Source organism: Lacerta agilis, chromosome 8, assembly GCF_009819535.1.
Source record: "Lacerta agilis isolate rLacAgi1 chromosome 8, rLacAgi1.pri, whole genome shotgun sequence".
NCBI classification, from domain to species: Eukaryota; Metazoa; Chordata; class Lepidosauria; order Squamata; family Lacertidae; genus Lacerta; species Lacerta agilis.
The window spans coordinates 3842718-3866106 of record NC_046319.1 but is presented as its reverse complement, the minus strand read 5'-3'; the positions used below and the strand labels follow the sequence as shown (position 1 = coordinate 3866106).

Sequence of the window (23389 nt, the reverse complement as noted above, 5' to 3'; positions counted from 1 at the left end):
AGAGTGGCTGGGGAAACCCAGCCAGATGGGTGGGGTATAAATAATAAATTATTATTATTATTATTATTGCCACTAGGAAGAATGGAAAATTCTCCTATTCCAAATTTCACCTCACCCACATATTTATCAACTAACTCTACTACCCACCAGCCTAGGATGTGGCAGTAAAGAGCTTGGCCTGCCCACCAGGCTGAGACTATACTGTATGTGTTTCACTTTGGACTTTTGAAATGCACTCTAAAAAATGCTAAGTGGTATTACTTAGGTTTCAGCTAACTTTGAAATGCCGCATTCAAACATGCTGGAGTAAGATATAGGATACTTCATTAAAAAAAAAAAAAGTTCAGAGGAATACCAAATAGACAAACTTTGAATCCCACCCCACGAACATTAATTATACAAAGCCAAGCTCAGAATGCACAAAGGGAGCATTCTGAGGTCCTGCCACACATGGATGGAATTTCTCAGTACTACACAGTGCTATTTTTTTTTATAGAAAAAGGGGTGCCGGAACTCACCATGAACACCGCCCTTATTCTCTTATAATAGCAAAGGAGCCCACCTGAGAGGTGCCAGAACTGAGCTCCAGTGAAAAAGGCCCTGGCACTGCTACTATACTTAAGAGGTGCTGCCTCCGACTGATGGGCAGCAGATAGGAGGAGGAAAGGGGAATGTCTTCAACTCTACTGTGCTCCAGTGCAGAAAACATTGGAAGTCCCCAAGCTGCCAGATTCCACAAGCTAACAGGAATCACAGTTCTCTATTTCTTAGCTTTTCCTACCATACAAAGATCTTTGTGTTTCCAAAATTCTTTCCATTGGCCTCCCTCCCAAACCCCTACATATATGGATGTAATCTGAAAACACAGAATAACAATCAGATAATGAAATTTTAAAGCGGCAAAGAAATACTCAAAATCCACAATAGGGATGTTGAGTTTAATAAGGACCAATTAAAATATCACATAATTGTGAGCAAACCCTTGAGTTATTCCGCTATAAAATGGAGAAAGGAAAGAGAAAAGCTGTGAGTGTTATATGACATGCATGAGAGGGATCCTGAAACCACAAGAAAATGGTAGTCTACCACCTGAAGATGGGAGTTAATGTTGGATGTTCTCCACCCATTAGGCAATGTTCCAGAATGTCGTTCCTATCTGATTTTCTACATAGCACAGCAGCTAAAAACTAATATCCAGATTTGCTAATATGAAGACAACTATACTGCCCTTTCCTTTTTTTCCACTCTGCCTTCCAAAGGAACCCAATTAGGGTGATTAGGGCCTGAACTAGACCTGAGTAAAAACTGTAATTTATATATTCTCAAAAATGAGGAAACACAACAGCAGTAGCTTGTTTCTTACAATCTGCCTCACACCTTGAGCACCTGATTCAATAACATCTGCAAAACTCCCCTTGCATTCCAATTTCAACACCACTCGCAGCTTCTTCCTCCTCACCACTATTATTATTATTATTATTATTACTGCTAAATTTATATACCACCCTATACCCGGAGGTGATTCACAGAACAAAATCAAAATATAAAACCACAAAATATATAATCAAAATAACACCCACCCAATAACATGCCCCCCCAAAAGAACCACATTTTAAAAGGGCATAGGATGTCAATCAAATCAATCAAAGACTTGGTTAAAAAGGAACGTTTTTGCCTAGCAGCTTTAGGTGTATAATGAAGGCGCCAGGCGAACTTCCATGGAGAGAGCATTCCACAGACGGGGAGCCACTGCAGAGAAGGCCCCTCCTCATGTTGGCTTCCTGTTTTGTTTAACATCCTAACTGATGAAGAGTTCTGAGTAAGCTGAATATCCGCTTGCTATTCTGCGAGGTTTTAATTGGTTCTAAAGGGCAGTGCCTTACTGTAGATTCTGGACCCTTTAGAAGTGTTGTTCTGTCGAGCATTGGGGTACCAAGCTTGAAGGCTTTATAGGTTAGAACAGCACTTGAATTGTGCCAGGAAATGTACAGCAGTCAGGTGTTATATGATCAGACTACTTTTTTTCTTTTAAAATTACTATTTTAAAACAAATTGTTGCACAGTACAAAATATAGGATACAGTAACAAAAGCAACAGATCCATAGCGTAACAGTGTGCATCAATTGCTCAAAGAAGTGAGTCACGACCGAAGGGTCACATGCAGATATAAAGACCAGTTTGAGAATCATCTGTAGGAACAAGTTAATCAAGAAGGAGAGTCTAGGTAATAGGTCCAGGCGAAAGTTCTTTTGAGTAGTTGAGAGTCTTATGATTTGCTCCAGCATGCCTGGAACAGATTCATGAGAATCTCCTAATGAAAATACCTATGGAGAGGCCTCAACAGGCTGGTAAGAGGAGCACTGGCGGAGGAAGAGGAGTGCGGGGGGGGGAGCGCACCGCCCCCGGCAGCACGATCCTCGTGGGGTGCCATTGCGGCTGCCTCCCACCCGCACTGGGCGCCAAGCCCCCAGGATGTGCATCACGCAAGCAGGAGCAGCAGCAGCAGGACAATCTGCAGGGCAGGAGTGTTTTTTTCCCCATCTGGCCCTGCTCTGCCATGTTGCACCTTGAAGGTGAGGAGGACACTAGAGGAACATTGCCAGCAGGGGGGGGGGCAATGTCCTTTACCTTATGGGAGGCAGTGTTTCTGGCCAACATGGGCACTGGCAATATCAAAAGGGGTGGCAAGGGGGAGTTCACCCAAGGGGGGGTGTCACAAGGACTACCCTGTTAACATCTTTCTTGAAAGGTTCTCTCCTCCCTCCCTTTTTCAGATGTTGCAGTTCCAAGGATAATCTGCTATCTGAGAAGTTGGTGGTCCCATTTGGCAGGAGCGCGGTTATGTGCTTCCAAGAGAAGATATGGCTTTCCAGAGGGCCCTACGAGCTATTCCAGCAGATAATGCTGGCACTCCAGTTGAAGTCCTGGTTGAAACGTGGAATGCAGAGAGAGAGAGAGCTGAGCAGCAGCTGACACAATTGCTCCTGAGAAGGCTTCCTTGTCTGGCAGAGCTCAGAAAGCTCTTTGGTCTTTGAACCAGGCTGGGAGACAGATTGAGCTCAGGTGGGGGGGGGGAATCCCAGTGAAGACAACCAAATACTGGTATGTGTTCACATTTCATGCCCATTAAGTAGGCAAGGGAGGTGATGGATAAAAACCCTCTTTTCCACCTCCATTGCATCCTCTTTATGCCATCCAGCTTGAACTTTTCCAGGTAGTTTGGAGCTCAGAGGAGGCTGAATAGTGCCCACTGTACCATATCTGTAAAATATTTCGAGGATAAAACTGCTTGCATGTACTAGGGATTGGATCCCACTATTACAGCAAGCATGAGATCTAGAGAAGAATCTCCTCTCTGGTTTTACTTGAATTTCTGCTAGTGAAGCCCAAGGACAAAGTGCAATTCTTGTTCATGCAATTACTTGTGTATTGGATCCTTGTGTCTTGTGGCTCATTAAAATCCAGCCAGGTGGTGATGGCTCAATGTCTCCTTCCTAGGCTTCCTAAAAGAGGCAGTGATACCCTCCCTAGACCTGGAAGACTTTAACAACTTTAGGACACAGGCAAATTCCCCCTTCCTTGAAGCAGCCAATTTTCTGGAGCCATTTCAATTGGGGAAGAAGCCTAGTTCTGGCATAGTGACTGCTTTGGCCACCTTGTACCAGGAGAGGGGTGGGGGAATCTGACCCTGTCGGTTCTCCTTGATCTGTCAGCAGCTTTCCATACCACCAACCATTATATCCTTCAGCAGGGACTATAAAAGTTGGGGGTGTGGACACTGCTTTGCACTGGTCCTACTCCTACTTGAATGGGTAGCTCCAGCTGGTAGTGCTGAGGGGATATTGCTCAGCCCCACCAATTCCCCAGTATGATCTTCTCCATGTTATTTAACATCTGCATGAAACCATTGAGTGGGGTCATCAAGAGGCTTGGAATGCTCCGTCATCAGTGCACAGACAACACACAGCTCTATTTTACCTTTTCATCCTCAGCAAATGAGGTGATTACATTTTTTCTTACGTTAAAAGGTAAAGGTAAAGGGACCCCTGACCATTAGGTCCAGTTGTGTCCGACTCTGGGGTTGCGGCGCTCATCTCACGTTACTGGTCGAGGGAGCCGGCGTACAGCTTCTGGGTCATGTGGCCAGCATGACTAAGCTGCTTCTGGCGAACCACAGCAGCGCACGGAAATGCCGTTTACCTTCCCGCCGGAGCCGTACCTATTTATCTACTTGCACCTTGACGTGCTTTCGAACTGCTAGGTTGGCAGGAGCATGGACTGAGCAACGGGAGCTCACCCCATTGTGGGGATTCGAACTGCCGACCTTCTGACCAGCAAGCCCTAGACTCTGTGGTTTAGACCACAGCGCCACCCGCGTTACTGGTCAACAAAGAGCAATATAAGAACAGAACCATCACCACCTCCCCAAAGTGCCCCAGGATAAATGGTTACAGAGTACTCTGAGATCAGTGCCCATTATATCAGAACAGATTATAGCTTAAAGTTATACCAACCAGTGTGAAGGAGGCTCCAGCATGTTTTCTTTAGTAAAGGTGCACCAACCCATTGAAAATATGTCCTTTTGTTTCAAACCCCTCACTAATTTTAACTTTTTAGTCAGATATTTTTCGCAAGTGCTAACTGGCAGACTCCCTTATACAGTACCATGTGGTTATTGCTGTTCCCTCCAGAAATTTCCAGTATTTTCAGAATACCAGCCTAGCAGCTGGCAATAAGTGGCCAATGAAAGGCAGATTCATATTGTTTCATAAGAAAATATTAAGTAAGTCCTGGGAATTTGGCCATACTGTTTTGTTTCTAACCTTTGCATATTTAAATTGTAAGCCTTTCTCTAGAATAAAGTGTCTAGGAAATTTAATAAGCCAAACTCAAGAGGAACCTGGGTATGTAGTGTAAGGACAGCCAGGGAAAGGACAAAACCTTGGATAAGAGGAAATAGAGCAATGCAACCCACAGATCGCCTGCGTTTTGTAGGACGGCAACTCTTTGCCAAATCTTAGGATGGCTGTGTGACCTTCTATCAGACCAGACAGAAAAGTTAGCCTCTCCACCTCACTTTACCCTCCCTCTCATATCTACCAAGAACACCCAACCGCCACAAGCTGCAATGCTGAGCTTGGTGTTTCATCATCACCATAACTGCCTCCTCTTAGGGATTTTCCCACGAAGCAGCTCTCAGATCTGGAACAGCCCACGAGACCAGATTCTGTTGGGGGCGCATGGAAAATAAGCTCTTCAGTTGTCAAGTTGCTCTTCGCAAAGATCAGCATAACAGGAGGCAGAAACTGCCCTTGTCCTGAACAAGCAAATGATCAAACTGCTCACCCGCTTTCCCCCTTTTTGATACCTCCCCAAAATTAGGAGAGGGAAAGTTCCTGTTTTGCACCATCACTACCAAGCGGTCACTTCAAGCCACATCACAGAAAGGTTAAGACAGTCACCATGGTTACATCAGGATGATGTCACACCTGTTTCAAATAGTCTCGTCTCCTTTGATAATTTTACAAGCTTATACAGAGATCTGGGGAACAGGGAGAGAGAGAGAAATCATGGCTTGCCTGTCATAAATCTGGGGCACCGTTTTGATGCTCTTTGGGTGCAAAGAAACTCCAAGAAAACCAACACATACACACCAACTGTGGCTGAGAAGCAAGCCTCAGAAACTGACAACCAGGAGGTGTGTGTGTGTGTGTGTGTGTGTTTTAGTGCAATATTACACACACACACACACACACACACACACAAAAAACAATCATCTTTCACAGTTGGCCGTACTTCACTTCCAAATCCCCCTTCAGTGCTTTTCTCTTTATAAAAGTATACAAAGAAACATTACCTCCACTGCTGGCTTTCCACCCCGTGTGCTGGTGTCTTTATTGTCCTTTATTTCCACCTGCAGAGGAATTTTTTAAAATAAAAAGAAAGAAAGAAAACAACTATCAAAACGAAATTTTAGAAAGCAGCCGAAGCAAAACAACAACAACAACGAGGTGTCCAGCAAGATGCAAGAGAGCTTTAATTTGCCAGGCCTGTGGTGGGTCATTTAAATGTTCATCCTCCATTTATAATAATCCTCTCAGGAGGAGGAGGAGGAGGAAGGGGATGGTGCGGGAGGCTTGCATTTTTTTTTAAAAGGTCTTTGAACATAAACATAAGAAAGGAATCCATTTGTTACCTTGCCCAAAACCTTCCTTCTGCAGCTTCCCACTCTGCTGGCCCGCTTCCCTTTGCTGCCTCACAGCCAGTTCGCCTCCCCGCTCCCCCCCAAAAGCCAGCCTTCCTTCAGCCCCAGCAAGCCTCCTCCATCGCTACCAAGCAGCCATCTTGCCTCATTCTCCTTGAAGCAGCGTTACAGACACCCTGGTGCAGTCGGGGGCTTTTCTCCTGCCAGACGCTAGAGTCATTATCATACTGCCGAGCTCCCAGCTCTCTTCCCCCCTCCCCACGAAACAAGCAGGGTGGACGTGACATGCATGCCCAGGCTTCCGCCTGCCTGCCTGCCTGCCTGCCTGCCTGCTTGCCTCACAGGAGGAGGGGCAGGACGAGGGGAGGGGAGGGGGAAACCCAACCCTCCCAGCAGCAGCAGCAGCCAGAGCAGGAGGGCGGTGAGGGTGGGCAGGGCTTTGCAGCTGCCTCCCCAGAGCTCTCACCTGCCTCACAGAGGCAGCAGTCCAAAGCAAAGAGAAGGACGAGGAGAGTCACGCCACAGCTGTCACCACTGCTCTACTGACCCAGTGCCACTCCGGCCAAGATCTGTTCACCGGGGATGGAGATGGGAGTCTGCTGCTTCCCCTGCATGTTACTCAGGGAAGCAGCTCTCGAAGGAGGAAGTCCAGAGCAAGGATGAGGCCATTCACTCACGTGGGCTGATCTTGCGGAGGAGGAACTGCGCCTGCCAGGGCCAGTTTGGCAAGAAGTAAGGCAGGCATCTCCAAGAATGCCATGAACGCCTGGCAAGGGCACCACAGCCATGTGTGGCTCTGCACAAAGCAAATAATGCTGTGCATCTTTCTGGTGTCCCCCACCACCACAGTTTTTAATATTACAACAGTACGAAAATTTTAATAACAGATTGAAAAATGCACCCACAAACAAGCCACATACAAAGAAAAAAATTCAAAAGATATAAAGTTCAAAGACTTATTAATCAGTAATTGTTCCTATTAGAACTCTTTAGGAACCACGCAATGCATGTAATCATGAGAAACAGTGTGGTGCAGTGGTTAGAGTGCTGGACTGGAACCTGGGAGATCAGGATTCAAATCCACACCTGAAACATTACAAAGCCACCCTTTGACTGGGGAAACAATGTATTTCCCCCCTCGCCCAGTCACAGTGTTCAACAAATGGCTTCCAATTTTATTTCTGGTGGTTTTTTGTTTTTTTCTTTTGCTCACAAATAACACGTAATAAGATTTTGCCATTACAGCAAAGATCCCAAATCTTTTCTAGCAATGCTCTGCATTTTTTAGTGTTCTGAGCGATTCAGCTTCCTGGTCAGGTTTGTTGTTGTTGTTGTTCAGTCGTTCAGTTGTGTCCGACTCTTCGTGACCCCATGGACCAGAGCACGCCAGGCACGCCTATCCTTCACTGCCTCTCGCAGTTTGGCCAAACTCATGTTGGTAGCTTCGAGAACACTGTCCAACCATCTCATCCTCTGTCGTCCCCTTCTCCTTGTGCCCTCCATCTTTCCCAGCATCAGGGTCTTTTCCAGGGAGTCTTCTCTTCTCATGAGGTGGCCAAAGTACTGGAGCCTCAACTTCAGGATCTGTCCTTCTAAAGAGCACTCAGGGCTGATTTCTTTGAGAATGGATAGGTTTGATCTTCTTGCAGTCCATGGGACTCTCAAGAGTCTCCTCCAGCACCATAATTCAAAAGCATCAATTCTTCGGCGATCAGCCTTCTTTATGGTCCAGGTAGGTCACCCTTTATATTCCCCACACTGCAGGTCAGTATTTTATGTATCAATTCTCCTCCACACTTGCCTGGGAAACCGCCCTTGCTCCAAAGCAGCCTGCAAGGAACCCCTCACTCTAACGCAATCATTTTCTTATCATCAGGTTCAGATTAAAGGAAGCACTCTGCTACCATAAAATGATGGTTGCTAGGTTCTTTCACAACTATGCTTTCAGATATTCTTTTTTATTGTTATTACATTTATATCTCACCTTTCCTCCAAAGAGCTCAAGGCGGTGTGCTTGGTCCTTCCCATTGTATTCTAACAACAACCCTGAGGCAGGTTAGGCTGAGAGCCAGAGATTGATCCAAGGTCACCCAACAATGAAGAAAACACATAGCCAGCTTAAAGGTAAAGGGACTGCTGACCATTAGGTCCTGTCGCAGATGACTCTGGGATTGCGGTGCTCATCTCGCTTTACTGGCCGAGGGAGCCGACGTACAGCTTCCGGGTCATGTGGCCAGCATGACTAAGCCGCTTCTGGCAAACCAGAGCAGTGCACGGAAAAGCCGTTTACCTTCCCGCCGGAGTGGTACCTATTTATCTACTTGCACTTTGACGTGCTTTTGAACTGCTAGGTTGGCAGGAGCAGGGACCGAGCAACGGGCGCTCACCCCATCACAGGGATTCAAACCGCTGACCTTCTGATTGGCAAACCCTAGGCTCTGTGGTTTAGACCACAGTGCCACCCATGTCCCTTATAGCCAACTTAGGTGGTTTTTAAAATGGGGAGGGGTAGAAAACATCATGGAGAGGGCTATCCATGATTATCAGCCTTCCATGACAGCCTTTACATCCACAGTCTCCAGCCTGGTGCCTTCCTGATGTTTTGTACTACAACTCCTATTACTGTAGTTCCAACATCCTACAGCTCCATTGTTTGAGGCTGACAACATCTGGAGGGCCGCTGACTGGGGGTAGCTGCTTGAGACAGAGACAGTACATCTGGGAATGCCAGATGCTGGATGAAAACGAACAACAGGGGAAGACCTTTTTTGGCCCACTTGTGAGTTTCAAGAGGCGTGTCACTAACCAACCCTTGCTGTAATCCAAATGCTGAACTTGGTGGATGTTTGGTCCAATTCAGCAGGGCTCTTCTAGTTCGCAACAGATTTTTTCCCCCTGACAGGTAGGCTTTCTAATATGCAATTCCTCACATCCAACTTGAAACTGAGCAATCCAACAAAGCTTTTGCTACTCAAGAGTCTGCTGAAAGTATAAGGTTATAAACTTGATCTAGGTGGCAGGGTGTGTTTAGAATGTGAGTCTTCATAGTATCATAGAATCACAGAATTATAGAGCTGGAAGGAATCCCAAAGGTCATCTAGTCCAACCCCCTGCAATGCATGAATCTTTTACCCAATGTGAGGCTTGAACCCACAACCCTGAGATTAAGAGTCCATGCTCTACTAACTAAGCAATCCCATTATAAGACTATGTCATACTTGGGCTGATGGGTCACAGTTTGCAGGCAATGTTTGCAGGACTAATATCATTCCTCTCAGAATGGTCTTTGTTATCTCATTCAAACAAGAAAAAAGGTGTGTCCCTTATTGCAACAGAGGGCCCTACAGGAACACAGCAGACACAAAAGGGTGAAACCCAGCTCCAAAACACATTTGCACAATCAACCTTCATAGCTTATTCCTCATGCATAGGAACATCTCAGATAGCCAAGCACGTTCATGCAGACATGCAAAATACATGGAAATGTGCTCTTAAAGAGAAAGCTGCATGCCCAGTCACATTCTGCTCTACAAGATCTGCACAGACTTGTCCCATCATCTGTAGAAATCCGTCCCAGATTGAAATCAGCTGCCTACATGAAAAGAATTCACTCTACCACAATCCAGCACATTTCTGGAATCAGCAGATGCAAGTGAACTGGTTGCCAGACCTGTTTGTGCATGCCAGAGGCTGAATGCAACTCATGACTACAGGTGCTGTGCAAGGGGGTGGCTAGCCTTTTCAGCTGGAGGCCTCCAAGGGTTGCATGCCAGCAGTGGGTGTGGCCAAAGCAAAAGTGGGCAAGGCCAGCCCATATTCACACAATACATGAGCCCGCATGGAAGCAAGCGCACACTACACACTGCCAACCCCAGTTGATAAAGCTGCCTCCAGGGAAGAAGCCACTGTGAGTCTCTGAGGGAAGAGACATCAGTGATGCTGAAAACACTGGAGATCAGAGCGCACTGGAAATGTTGCCGAATGAAACTTCCAAAGCTAAAGAAGCTCCAGCAAGCAGAAGGTCGTGAGCCTGCCTGATGCCCTGCACCCCTGTCCACTGCTCTCTGCATGCCCAGCAGGAGGAGAATGCTTTATGCCAGCTAAGATAATATGGGTAAAGCTGCTTAATGCATACAGGTTGCAAAGTTCAGATTTTCTTTTTTCCTTTGTGATTAAATGAAGCACAGCCCTGGGTAGCAGCATGAACAACTGTAAGTTATTATTGCAAGGTATTGGAGTCTTATAAAGGAAGGAGAAAGACTGACACATGGGGTAAAAAAAAACCCCACACACAACATAACTGGGTGCCATTGAACCTGGGTCTGAAACAATTGCAGATTGCTACTTAGGGCAGTCGAGCTCACAGAAAAAGGTAACTGGCCCACTTATGCTTATATTCCAAGCAGAACCAGACACCACAGGGTCTTCAAAGTCCTGCACACTTTAGGGACCTGCCCACTCCCCCTTCCACCCTGCAACTCTGCCTTGTTTTGGTGCTAGGGAGCAATGTATCTCTGCCACTCACTGTGCAAGTGAAGAGCTCCAGACTTCTCCTCAGGAGTCTAATAACAATAATAATAATAATTTATTATTTGTACCCCGCCCATCTGGCTGGGTCTCCCCAGCCACTCTGGGTGGCTTCCACCAAACATTAAAATACATTTAAAATATCACAGTTTAAAAACTTCCCTAAACAGGGCTGCCTTCAGGTATTTTCTGAATGTCAGGTAGTTGTTTATACCCTTGACTTCTGATGGGAGGGCGTTCCACAGGGCGGGCGCCACTACCGAGAAGGCCCTCTGCCTGGTTCCCTGTAGTTTTGCTTCTCGCAGTGAGGGAACCAACAGAAGGCCCTCGGCGCTGGATCTCAGTGTCCGGGCTGAATGATGGGGGTGGAGACGCTCCTTCAGGTATACAGGACCGAGGCCGTTTAGGGCTTTAAAGGTCAGCACCAACACTTTGAATTGTGCTCGGAAACGTACTGGGAGCCAATGTTGAGGACTATCCCTGCCTCCGGGTTAGGCTCTTCTAGGTGGTGGAAAAATTGGAAGCCCCAGCTGGAAGCTGAAGAGGTGGGTAGAGTTTCCTCCCTGCAGCTGTGTCCAACTTTTGAACATGCATAAGCTCAATGCAGCTGCCTCTGCCCCCACCCTGCCTCTAAGCAGGAGAGGAGGTAGAGGCTCTGCTCATCACAGAGATCTTCCATCATGACATCCCTTCCAGAGGGATTGTGGAAGACTGGGCAGTATATGTGGTTGCCACCATTTTATCTTCACAACAACCTTTTGAGGCAGGTAAGGATGAGAGGGATCATGCAGCCAAGTGCCATCAGGATTTCAATCAGGGTTTCCCCAGGCCTGATCTTAATCACTCTTAATCACCAGAACATATTGGTTCTTTCAAAATAGAAAATTCTTTTCAGTAGCACCTTAGACACCAACTGTGTTTGTTCTTGGTATGAGCTTTCGTGTGCATGCACACTTCTTCAGATACTTCTTTAGATATTGGTTCTTTGTTAGCCATCTAAGGCCGATAAGCAAGAAAAAAAGAAATCATGAAGCACCTCTATCTACTTGTGTGGAAGGAGCAAAAACTTCCTCCGGGCAAAGGACACATTTGCAAGCCTGTTCAAGAGCAATTTTCACCAGCAGGAAAGCCAGCAGGTATCAAGCTGGTCAATGAGGAATCCTATAGCTTTCACACTCCTCTGCCATCCTTAGCCTCTCCTTTTCCAGCTTGGTGTCCTGCAGATGTTTTGGAATATAGTCACAGCAACACCACACGTCTAAAGTACTCTTACCAGCCATGGAGATTCTTTGGAAATGTAGCTTGTTGGGGATGTCAGAGCTCTGTGAGGTCACCACCCTTAACCAACAGTGTGGCATAATGGTTAGAGGGTTGGACTAAGACCTGGGAGACCAGGGTTTAAATCCCCACTTGGCCACAAAGTTCACTGAGTGATGTTGGGCCAGTCGCTCACTCTCAGCCTAACCCACCTCGCAGGGTTGTTGTGGGGAGGAAGAGAACCATGTAAGCCACCTTGATCTGCACGGAGGAAAAGATGGCATATAAATGCAACAAATAAATAAATTAGAGGACGCCATAACTATTATGGTGTTTTAAGAGTGTTTTAAATATATGGTATGGATATGACCACATAACTTTCATCAGTCTCAGTGAGCACAGCTCTTGTAGTCAGAAACATCTGGAAGGCACCAGGTTAGGAAAGGCTGCCTTAACCTTCCACTGACAGAGATATAATGTGAAGCACTTAACACTCCATTGCTAAGAGAAAGTGTGAAAATTACTATTACTCTAAAAGTGAACTTAACCACTGGTGGAAAGTTCCCAGCGCAATTATAGCTCTGCTATCTGGGGTGGAATTTTGAGGAAATGAATCAAAACTAGCTTAAGAACAATTTTTCACTGGGGAGAGAGGCTTCAACCACTTTTGCACTGCAGGGGTTTGGACTAAATCACCCTTTGAGTCTCTCCCGACTCTGCAATTCTATGATCTCAGTTACTGTCTGTACAATAAACTGGGTAAGTTTCAAAAGCACACAAACAACCAAACTTCAGAGCAACTGTACCCACCAAAAGCAAAGAACTCAACACTAATGGCTCATACATCCTGTTCCAGACATAGGCTTTACCACTGACCCAACTGCCATCACCTGAAAAGCAATGAAGTCGCTTTGGGGCTGAGTGGCCGCTTGGTCATTAACCAGCACCTCAATGTGGACAGCAGCTGACGCTTAAATGAGAAAGTCTCACTGCAGTAAAAAGGGGAAGGGTGTGGGGAGAAGACAGGTTTTCATGGGTCAGTGAGTACTTGCTTCTTGCAGCGAAGATCCCCCACTGTGATCTTTTGTAATAAATAAAAGCCATGGTCATTCACCTTTTCCCCTCTAATCAATAGTGACCTCTAGAACAAAACAGGCGGGGTGGGGGGGGAGAAACCCATTCCTCTTTTCCTTTGCAGAGGTCCATGGCCCCTGCCTGCCTCTAACACACAAGCAGCTGAAAATCACCCCTATTCGCTACAGAAACACTGTCTCTCTCCTCCCCTTGCATTTAAACAACACCCGTGACAGCCCCACTGAAAGAGCTCTGCTAAAACCCACCCTTTATAGCCCCAACGTCCAGCAGAAGAAAAAACACAGAGCAAGCACTGTGATGATAAAATGATAGAAGTGACTTTTTGAGTTACAAGGAACTCTTCTGCAGGCATGGACTAAAAAAGGAAAAGGAAATGGACCCCTGAAAGTTAAGTCCAGTCACGAACGTAAATCACAGCTGTTACCAATGTGTCAAGGCTGGCATCTAACCCAGCAGTTTTAAGACTAAGGAGCAGATATAACCAGAAGGTTACGCAGTCACTCCAAAAGAGAGAGCAACAATTTTGGAACAAAGTTGGCTTTCTGTTACAATTTCATCCAACTCATGGTGATGCCTATGGCTAACGTAAGAGCCCTGATGAATCAAACCAGTGCTCCATCCAGTCTAGCATCCACCATTTCTCACAGTGGCCAACCAGGTGCCCTAATAGGAACTCCACAAGCAGGATGGAGGTTATGCTCTGCCCCCACAGACAGAAGCAGCAATGCTTCTGAATACCAGTTGCAGACCCTCCCAATGTCCCTGTTGTCCAGGGACAGACCCGGATTTGCAGAAGCCAACCTGGTTTCTGACTGGATCCCAGAATTCCCCACTTTTCCTTAGGGTGCCCCTATTTTCATTGGAGAAATGTTGGAGGGTATGGTATTATCTGGCCCCCCTGAGCCAAGGAGACAAGAAACTATACAACCTCTAGAAGACATCTGAAGGCAGCCCTGCATATAGGGGAGCTTTTTTAATGTTTAATGTTTTATTCTGTTTTTATATACATTGGAAGCTGCCCAGAGGAGCTGGGGCAACCCAATCAGATGGGCAGGGCATTGTTACTGTTACTGTTACTGTTATTATTAAATAGGACACCCCTGTTTTCATCGGAGAAATGTTGGAGGGTATGCAATTGCTGGGATCCCCAGGAGGGGAGAGGTCCTGTTGTGCTCAGGTTCTGTTTGCAGCTTCCCACAGGCATCTGATTGGGCACTTTAATAAAAGAATGCTGGACTATATGAGCCATTAGTCAGATCCATCAGGCTGTTCTGTGGTCCAGCATTCTGGGTCTTTCATTGCTGGGATCTAATAAAACACTTATAGCGAGAGCAGAACACACATGATTCTTGTCATGATATTTGCAGAGCTGCAGATGAATCATTTCTGGTCAATACAAACTACACAGCAATCAGAGGGTGTGCTGATGTGGCTCCTTGGAGCAAGGTTAGTCAACATGGAGCCCTCCAGATGCTGTTGGACCTGCAGCCAGCATGCTCAATGGTCAGGGATGATGGGAGATACAGTCCAACAACATCTAGGGGGCATTTGGCTAATCCTGGCTTAGGAAATGTGTGAGAACAGGATTGGCAGTGCACTTCTTTTTTAAAAAAACAACAACTACAACAACTAAAAACAATCCACTCCAAAAAAGTACTTTCACTATGGTCATGATGCATCACATCAAGATTTGGGGACCAGATGATCAGCCAGATCTATTCCAGATTTATGAAACGCCTCTCTCTCTCTCTCTATCTCTCTCTCTCTCACACACACACACACACACACACAGAGAGAGAGAGAGAGAGAGAGAGAGAAGTTCAGATGCAAGTTATTCTTCATTTGTTTATATAATGGCAGTGTAAAGGTAAAGGGGCCCCTCACCACTAGGTCCAGTCGCCAACAACTCTGTGGTTGTGGCGCTCATCTCGCGTTACTGGCCAAGGAAGCCGGCGTACAGCTTCCGGGTCATATGGCCAGCATGACTAAGCCGCTTCTGGCGAACTAGAGCAGCGCACGGAAACGCCGTTTACCTTCCCGCCGGAGCGGTACCTATTTATCTACTTGCACTTCATGCTTTCGAACTGCTACGTTGGCAGGAGCAGGGACTGAGTAATGGGAGCTCACCCTGTCGTGGGGATTCGAACCGCTGACCTTTTGATCGGCAAGCCCTAGGCTCTGTGGTTTAACCCACAGCACCACCCACGTCCCAATGGCAATGTACAACAGGGCAATTAGACAAAGAAATGAAAGCAAATTTATACAAGCCACGTTCACTACCTATAAAATATTTGCAAAGATGGACCCAAATTCTTTTTCACATTCCTTATGCAGCTGGCAAACTCACACATATACTCTGTAAACCGACTGGCATGACACCACCCAGCCACCACACTAACATGAGTTTGCCAGGGGGGAAAAACAATTTTAGACAATTTGACAATATCATCACTGTCGGCATGGTAACACAGCTCGCACTTTCCCAACTACAGCATCACTCTCAAAGCAGCTAGGGACGTCAGTGATGCAGCAAGAAGGGGAGAAGTGGGTGGTGAATCTCTGCAGAAATCTCTTGGCTTCAGAGAGAGATGTGGAAGTAACAGAAAGCCTCGCAAGGACCTGTAGGGATAATACTGCTACTCATGGGCAGTTGCAGAGAACTGCTTTTTGAAAGTGAGCATTTTCTGTGCCCTGTTTGACGAGTAAAGTACAGGTGAAAACAGCAGGATGCTCAGCCACAAAAGGCAACTAAAAGCTGGGATTTGTGGTAAACTGCTGTTGTCTATTTATAAAGCTACACTAAGGTGGGTCCACCTAATCACATTTGTATTTTATTATTTGCTAAAGAGCAGGATAAAAAATGCTTTTAACTGACTAAATAAATAATCTAGCATTCTGTTTCCAACACTGGCCAGCCAGATGCACCGTGGGAAGCTCACAAGGAGGACATGAAGGGAATGGGCCATCTGACAGGAATCTGACAGCTCTTTTGGTAGAGCATGGTACTCTTAATCTCGGGGTCATGGGTTCAAGCCTCACATTGGGCAAAAATATTTCTGCACTGCAGGGGGTTAGACTAGATGACCCTCATGGTCCCTTCCCACTCTACAATTCTATGATTCTATGATGCTAGAAGTAATGCTTTTGGGGGATCCAGCTTATCCTTCAAATAGGAGTACAAGGGGCTTGATGCCACAGGACCCATTTGTGCATTGTTACTTTTTTAAACATAAAGCATTTTCAGAAAGGTGAGTCAGATGGCAACACTGATATTTAATATTGATCAGATTGCAAGAATTGGCTCCTGGCCTTTTGTGAGCTGAGAATGGGGGTATTGTATTCCCACGCTTTGAAAGGCATGATAAAGCTGCTATGTTAAACCATTTAACTTCATGGTTCACCTCAGACAAAGCAGCTAGATTGAAGGAATAGACACTATCAACACCTCTTAAACTTTTCCTTTGGTACTGGACCGAAGATGATTGAGCTTCCATGAGCTTTGATCCCTGTCTCAATGTGCTGCATAATATCTGGTGTACCAGTACTTATAAATGCAAATTAACCCATTTTGCCTACTGTGAGGATTTCTAACAGTTTCAATATGCACTTAGGGAACTTTGTGCAAGGAGGGAAAAACAGCAATTTAAAAGCTGGCTGGCAAGAGAATCAGGAAGAAAGTCATAGGCGAGGTGGAGGTGAAGTCCTATGATTGGAGCCTGCTAAACACATCATTCTTTTCTTTAAATAATAAATAAAAACAACCCAGACACTTGGGAGTAAGCCCCCTTGATTTTAACACTATATACATGTAAGGCCAAGGGTTAAGCCAAACAACTATTAATGACAGAAACAGACAGCTAGATTTGGAGTGTGTATTCAAAAACTTATAACAAACCAAAAGTGCTGTAACTGTTGTTCCAATCCTTCTTTGGTGGCTCTTATTTAAATAGTTCTTCCCTGCAATATATTATCAAAATATTTGTGGCACCCATAACCATAAATGTGTGACAGCTTTCCAAGTCACTTATGCGAATTCTGAAACATATACAGTTCAGTGCAAGCAGTCTCAACAAAAATTTTGATTTACAGAAACTGTCCGACAGTATCTTACCTCCACCAGCAAATAAACTTTCACCAACGGTTAAAGAGAAAAGTTAAGCCTCGTTCAAACAACATGGTTTGGCTGTCATAAAAGCACTACTGCACTCCCTATCCCATGGGACACCATGAACTACAATTCTCTTTCTGTTTTAAGCAACCCATGGTTTCCCCAATCTGGATATTACAAACTATGGTTTATGGGGCCCTCAAACCTGCAGATCAGCTGTGGTCCATGAGCTTTATGCAGGTGCTCTGCAGAGCATCTGTAAGTACTCAGCAGCCCAGTCTGCCCACAAGGTGAGCAGGATAGACTAGAAATGGCCAGGGTGAACAAGAGACACTTGCAAAAGGTTCCCTGGAATTCACATTGTAATACAATATGTAAGAAATAAAAAAGGCAATTAAAAATACAATTATAGGTCATACTGCAACTAGCACAGTGTGTTACAATTGCTACAACAGGAAGCAGAAAAAATTCAGTGGTCCGCCAAGACCTTCAGCTTATTTAAACTGGAATGTGGGGGGAAGTTTGGAAAGAGATTGGAGCAGTTGAGTCTGGTCTGTTCACAACACAACAAGCTATGGCTTGGCCACTATGTCTGAACAGTGCCAAACAGAAACAGAGGCTTCATTCTGCATCTTCCTTCCTCCTGCTCCACAGGAAGGAGCACAGCTCAGCGTATAATTGCTGTAGTAACAACAACAACAACAACAACAATCATTCACTTTTCATCAAATTTATATACTGCCCTTCACCCAAAGATCATAGGGAATTCACAACATAAAAATACAAAACGAGGAAAGGAAGAATACCTGGCCTACAGAAATGGGCCAGGCCTAAGCAATGATATTGAGTATGTTAATTATTGTTAAATGAGAAATGTTTATTGTCTTTCCCAGTGAGAGAGGGGAGTGAAAATTTGCTTCCCCCAGTGAGAGGGGGGGGAGGATGAAAATTTAACGATATTGTAAAGTGCTTAAAATTGTCAAAATCAATTTTTAAAAATTGGGGGGCGGGAAAGAAAAATACAAAACGAGACCACAAAATACATAATAAAAACAAAAGAACAAAAACAAACCAATAATCCCCCTCCCACAAACACATTTAAAATGGTATAGAATGTTAATCAGCCAAAGGCCTGGTTAAAGAGAAACATTTTTGCCTGGTGGCCAAAGATATGCAATGAAGGCACCAGGCAAGCCTCCCTGGGGACAGCATTCCACAAGTGGGGAGCCACCGCAGAAAAGGCCCTTTCTTGTGTTGCCACCCTCTGGGCCTCCCATGGAAGACATGCCTACACCACACACTGAAATGCGTTTCAAAAACTACGTATCAACTACCATGGCTCCCATCTAAGAAAACTGTGCACCTGCCAGAAGCTGTGAATGGCTTAACAAAGTTTCAACACAAAGCAACAAATTCCAGAGTTCTTTGAAGGGAAAAGGATGCTATTTAAAACAGCTTTCCAACTGGCTCAAATCTTTAATGAATACCTCTCTGTCCCCAAGCTTTAAAAGAGGTTGTGTCTCCATAACAGAAGTGATGGAGGACTTGGGGAGGCCTCAATTCATGACTTGGTGCAGGAACGTCTTAAGCTTATCTGGCGCCGTGGTGCAAGGATCCATCCAGTGCCCCCCACCCCCGGGTATGGCACTAATTTGTTGAGCAGCCTTCTCCAAACTGGTGCCCTCCAGATGTTTTGGATTACAACTACCATCTGCCCTGACCAGCAGAGTTATACTAGCCAAGACTGATGATGGCTAAGACTCTCCAGCTTTTCCAACAGCGACAAGCTGAAGAAGAGTGCGCGAGGAAGGGAAGGATTTCGGCGGCTCCCAAATCCGGCATCGCCTCCCCCTCGGCTTCTGTTGCACCGCCGGGATCCCAAGCGGATCCTTCCCCGCCTCCATCTCTCCGTCTGCCCCACCCCTTGTCGCGGCTTCCCTGCGACGGTGCCCACAGCCCGAGGCGGGCGAAGGGGTGCTGCAGGCGGGGCTGGCCAGGCACGGCAGGCAGCTGGAGGGGGTGGCCCAACGGGCAGGGACGCTGCCAGTTGTGGCCTGCCTCCGCCTCCAACTGCTCGGCCGAAGTGGCGGAAGCCCTGGCTGCCACTCCGATGGGAGGCTCGTCGCCGGCTTCCCCACGACGGCACCTGCAGCCTGAGAAGAGGCGGGCGAGGGGGGTGCTGCCGGCGGGACTGAAAGGCAGCTTCTCCGGCAGGGTGGCGGCTGCAGTGGCAGCACGGCATGGCAGAGGCGCCCTCCAGAACTTGCCGCCGTGGCGCCTTGTGCCACTGGGCTCTATGGCTAAGACGTCCCTGACTTGGTGGACCTTTTGCAACAATCAACACTCAAGTCATCATACAATTGGTGGTGAACCAGGTCTGAATCCCTGCCTGCCAGCCCCCAAGTCACGGGCACAAAACCCACTGAACAATCACATCCTGGACACTTGTGTAAGGCCCACAAAACAGTGGCACAGCCAGATCTCAGAGAAGGTCTCTAGCTCCCTCTGCCTGCAAGCCTCTGTACTCCACACCTCTGAGCTGCTGGGGGGGGAGACCTGGGGCAGACTACTAAACCTTCTCTGGCTCCAAACACCAAGGCTGCCTGATTTGGGGAAGGGCAGGGGGAGCCAGAGACAGAGCATAAACATGTCCAGAGCATGAGGCGAATCTGGGGACAGGACTGAGTGCACCATAAGGCAAGCTGAGGCGGCCTGCCTCTGGGGGTGGCAGGAGAAGAGCCAGTTGTCAGCAATTGTGCTCAAAATGTAGGCAGCTGTCTTGTCATGAGTTAGCCCACAGATGCTCCAGCTCTACTCGATCTACAATGTTAACCCTCTGCTCCCCACCCTGCGGAGGGGACGCGGGTGGCACTGTGGTCTAAACCATAGTGCCTAGGGCTTACCAATCGGAAGGTCAGCGGTTCGAATCCCCGCAACAGGGTGAGCGCCCGTTGTTTGGTCCCTGCTCCTGCCAACCTAGCAGTTTGAAAGCACATCAAAGTGCAAGTAGATAAATAGGTACCACTCTGGCGGGAAGGTAAACGGCGTTTCCATGCGCTGTTCTGGTTCACCAGAAGCGGCTTAGTCATGCTGGCCACATGACCCGGAAGCTGTCTGTGGACAAACGCCGGCTCCCTCGGCCTATAGAGCGAGATGAGTGCCACAACCCCAGAGTCATCTGCAACTGGACTTAACTGTCAGGGGTCCCTTTACCTTTACCCCACCCTGCCACACATTGCCAACACGATAAAAACGCCACCTAACTCCCAGGTGTGGCAATCATGCTTAGGGGTGGGGGGGAGGACTTCCATAGACACCAATGGGAGCTTTTTAAATTTAAAACTGAAAACAAAACCCCAATTGCCACTCCAGGGGAAGGAGAGAGAGAGAGAGAGAGAGAGAGAGAATGGATGGGTGGAAGTGCCGTGTGTGTGTGTGTGTGTGTGTGTGTGTGTGTGTAACACTGAAAGCTGATGATTCTGAAAGCTTCCCCCCTCTGGACCCCCCCCCAACATTGCCCCCAACAGAATGTGGCCCTTAGCAGGGTGGGGGCATTCCCACCCTTCATCCACACTGATCAGCTGCAGCCTCTGCTCTCCAGTCTCTGGCTTCAATCTTTCCCAGCCTGACCCGGAGATGTCAAGGCATGAACCAGAATATTCTGTGCGCACAGCATGTTTTCTGCCACTGAGCTAAGGGTCCCTCCTCACCAAATAATGGAGTTCATTATTTTAACTTTTTTGGGGAGGGGTGGCAGGGATGATGTCATTTAGATTTTCTGCCTCAGGAGCCAAATGCCTTTGGCTGCCTCTGGCTGGGAAGAAAAAGAGAAGGCAAAGGGAAAGTGAAAAGAGGGGAGGGGGGAAGAGAAAAAGGCAAAAACAGACACAGAAGCTTCTTCTGCTTGTTGTCGTCACAAGAGGGCTTTTAAAGGCAAGTGTTGACCTGCTCACCGATCTGCTGTGTGGGTGGATTTGGTAACTGACAGTGTAGCATGTTTCTGATGAGTGCGCCAGTGTGCTTAGTAAGTATGGGATGATGTGTCGGCAGTGCTGTGAAATCATGTGCATCATTTCACATACCCATTTAAACCCATCTACGCTGGCTCCTCCACAACCCCCACCTACAGCCAGCAGCCACCGTGTTGAAGGGCAAGTCATATAGTGGGGAAATGTGCGCTCCTGGATGTCAGAGCAATTCTGAGTCATGCTGAGACGTGGGGGGGAGAGCTCCTCTGCAGGTGGGTCATTTCTAACCACCACCACCCCCCAAAAAACAACCCTTCTCTGGTGTAAAAGTGTGTCCCCAACTTTGACACAAGGAAAGTGCATGCTTCAGCAAGCAGCATTTGGGGGGAAACATGCTCAAAGCACATTTTCTGTTCCTCCAGAGGGCACAATCCAAACCAAAGGGTTCAAATGACAAGAGAGGAGATTCCGAATAAACTTTAGGAAGGAATTTCTGGTGATAAGAGCTGTTTAGCAGTGGAATGGAATCCCTTGGGAAGGTGATGGACTCTCCTTCAGTGGAGGTTTCCAAACAGATGTTGGATTGCGAACGTCAGGGATTCTTTAACTGTGATTCCTGCCTTGCAGGAGGCTAGACTAGATGATCAATGGGATCCCTTCCAACTCTACAGTTCTGTGATTCCATGGAAGAATGGCAGCATTGGCAGAAAGACCAGGCATGGCAAATCTGCAAGATTATGATGATGATGATGATGATTAATTGTATTTGTTTGTCACTTTTCTTACAAAGGTAACTCAAAGCAGAGGCAGAGGGACCCAGGTGGCGCTGTGGGTTAAACCACAGAGTCTAGGGCTTGCTGATCAGAAGGTCGGCGGTTCGAATCCCTGCCACGGGGTGAGCTCCCGTTGCTCGGTCCCAGCTCCTGCCCACCTAGCAGTTCGAAAGCACATCAAAGTGCAAGTAGATAAATAAGGACCGCTCTGGCGGGAAGGTAAACGGCGTTTCCGTGCGCTGCTCTGGTTCGCCAGAAGTGGCTTTGTCATGCTGGCCACATGACCCGGAAGCTGTCTGCGGACAAACGCCTGGCTCCCTTGGCCTATAAAGCGAGATGAGCGCCGCAACCCCAGAGTCGGACACGACTGGACCTGATGGTCAGGGGTCCCTTTACCTTTACCTTAACTCAAAGCAACTTACTTTAAAAGCAATTTAAAACAATAAAAACCTATCAACACCACCAGTATAAAAATGATGGGGAAATGCAGCTAAACAGCGGAGGTTCCTGCATTGCAGGAGGTTGGACTAGATAAACCTTTGTGTCCCTTCCATCTCCAATTCTATAATTCTATGAAAAATACAAGACTATATGTACCACCTCACTAAAAGCAGCCACAATGTCCCTCAAATTAAGGGACAAAAGTCCAAGGGAAAAGGAAAGTATTTGCCTGGCACCAAAACCTATATGGAGATGGCAACAGGCACCATTCCCTCCCTGGGGAGAGCATTTCACAAACAGGGCTACCACCATCAAGGCTTGTTCTCCTGTTGCCATCCTCTGTACCTTCCATGGATGGAGCACACAAATAGGGGTAAGGGGTCCCACAGACCAGGTTGTGCTACAGTGTTGGGCTGCTGATTCTTCCCTGGATTACAAGCATTGGGACAAAGCCTCCCGAAGACCTGCACAGGTGCTGTGGACCACACTAGAGTGGCATTCTCTCTTGGGGGACTTGACTTGTGGGCACATGCAAGTCAGACTTCAACTAAAGTACCAATGTGGGTGACGGCCACCAACTTGGATGGATTTAAAAGAGGACCAGACAAATGCATGGAGGACAGGGCCATCAATGTCTACTAGCAACAATGAGCATGTTCTTTCTCCAGTGTCAGAGGCAGCATGCTTCTAATTACCAGTGACTGGGAAACACTGGTGGAGAGGGCACTGCAGTTGCACTCAGGTCCTGCTTGCAGGCTTCACATAATGGGCTTGGTAGCTGGCTGGCTGCCATATGTATGTATGTATGTATGTATGTCTATACCACCTTTTCCTCCAAGAAGCTCAAGATGATTTACATGGTTCTCTCTCCCCCCCCCCCATCTTGTACCCACAACAGTCCTGCGAGGTAGGTTAGACTGAAAGATGGTGACTGGTCCAAGCTCACCCAGTGAGCTTCATGGCCAAGTGGGGATCTGAACCCTGGTCTTCCAGGTCACGGACAACTCTAACCATT

General features: G+C 47.0%; 1 protein-coding gene across 2 annotated transcripts in view; it reads right to left on the bottom strand.

Annotated features, from left to right (window-relative positions):
* Nucleotides 1–23389, bottom strand: part of TET3 (tet methylcytosine dioxygenase 3) — a 93078-nt gene that overhangs the window by 62255 nt on the left and 7434 nt on the right. Inside the window, exon 2 of one of the 2 annotated variants that reach the window (XM_033159092.1) lies at nt 5858–5914. The exons of the other annotated variant lie outside the window; for it this stretch is intronic. Within the exon in view, the coding sequence (XP_033014983.1) occupies nt 5858–5914 (57 nt within the window). The remainder of the gene's footprint in view (nt 1–5857; nt 5915–23389) is intronic. 2 annotated transcript variants of the gene reach the window in all.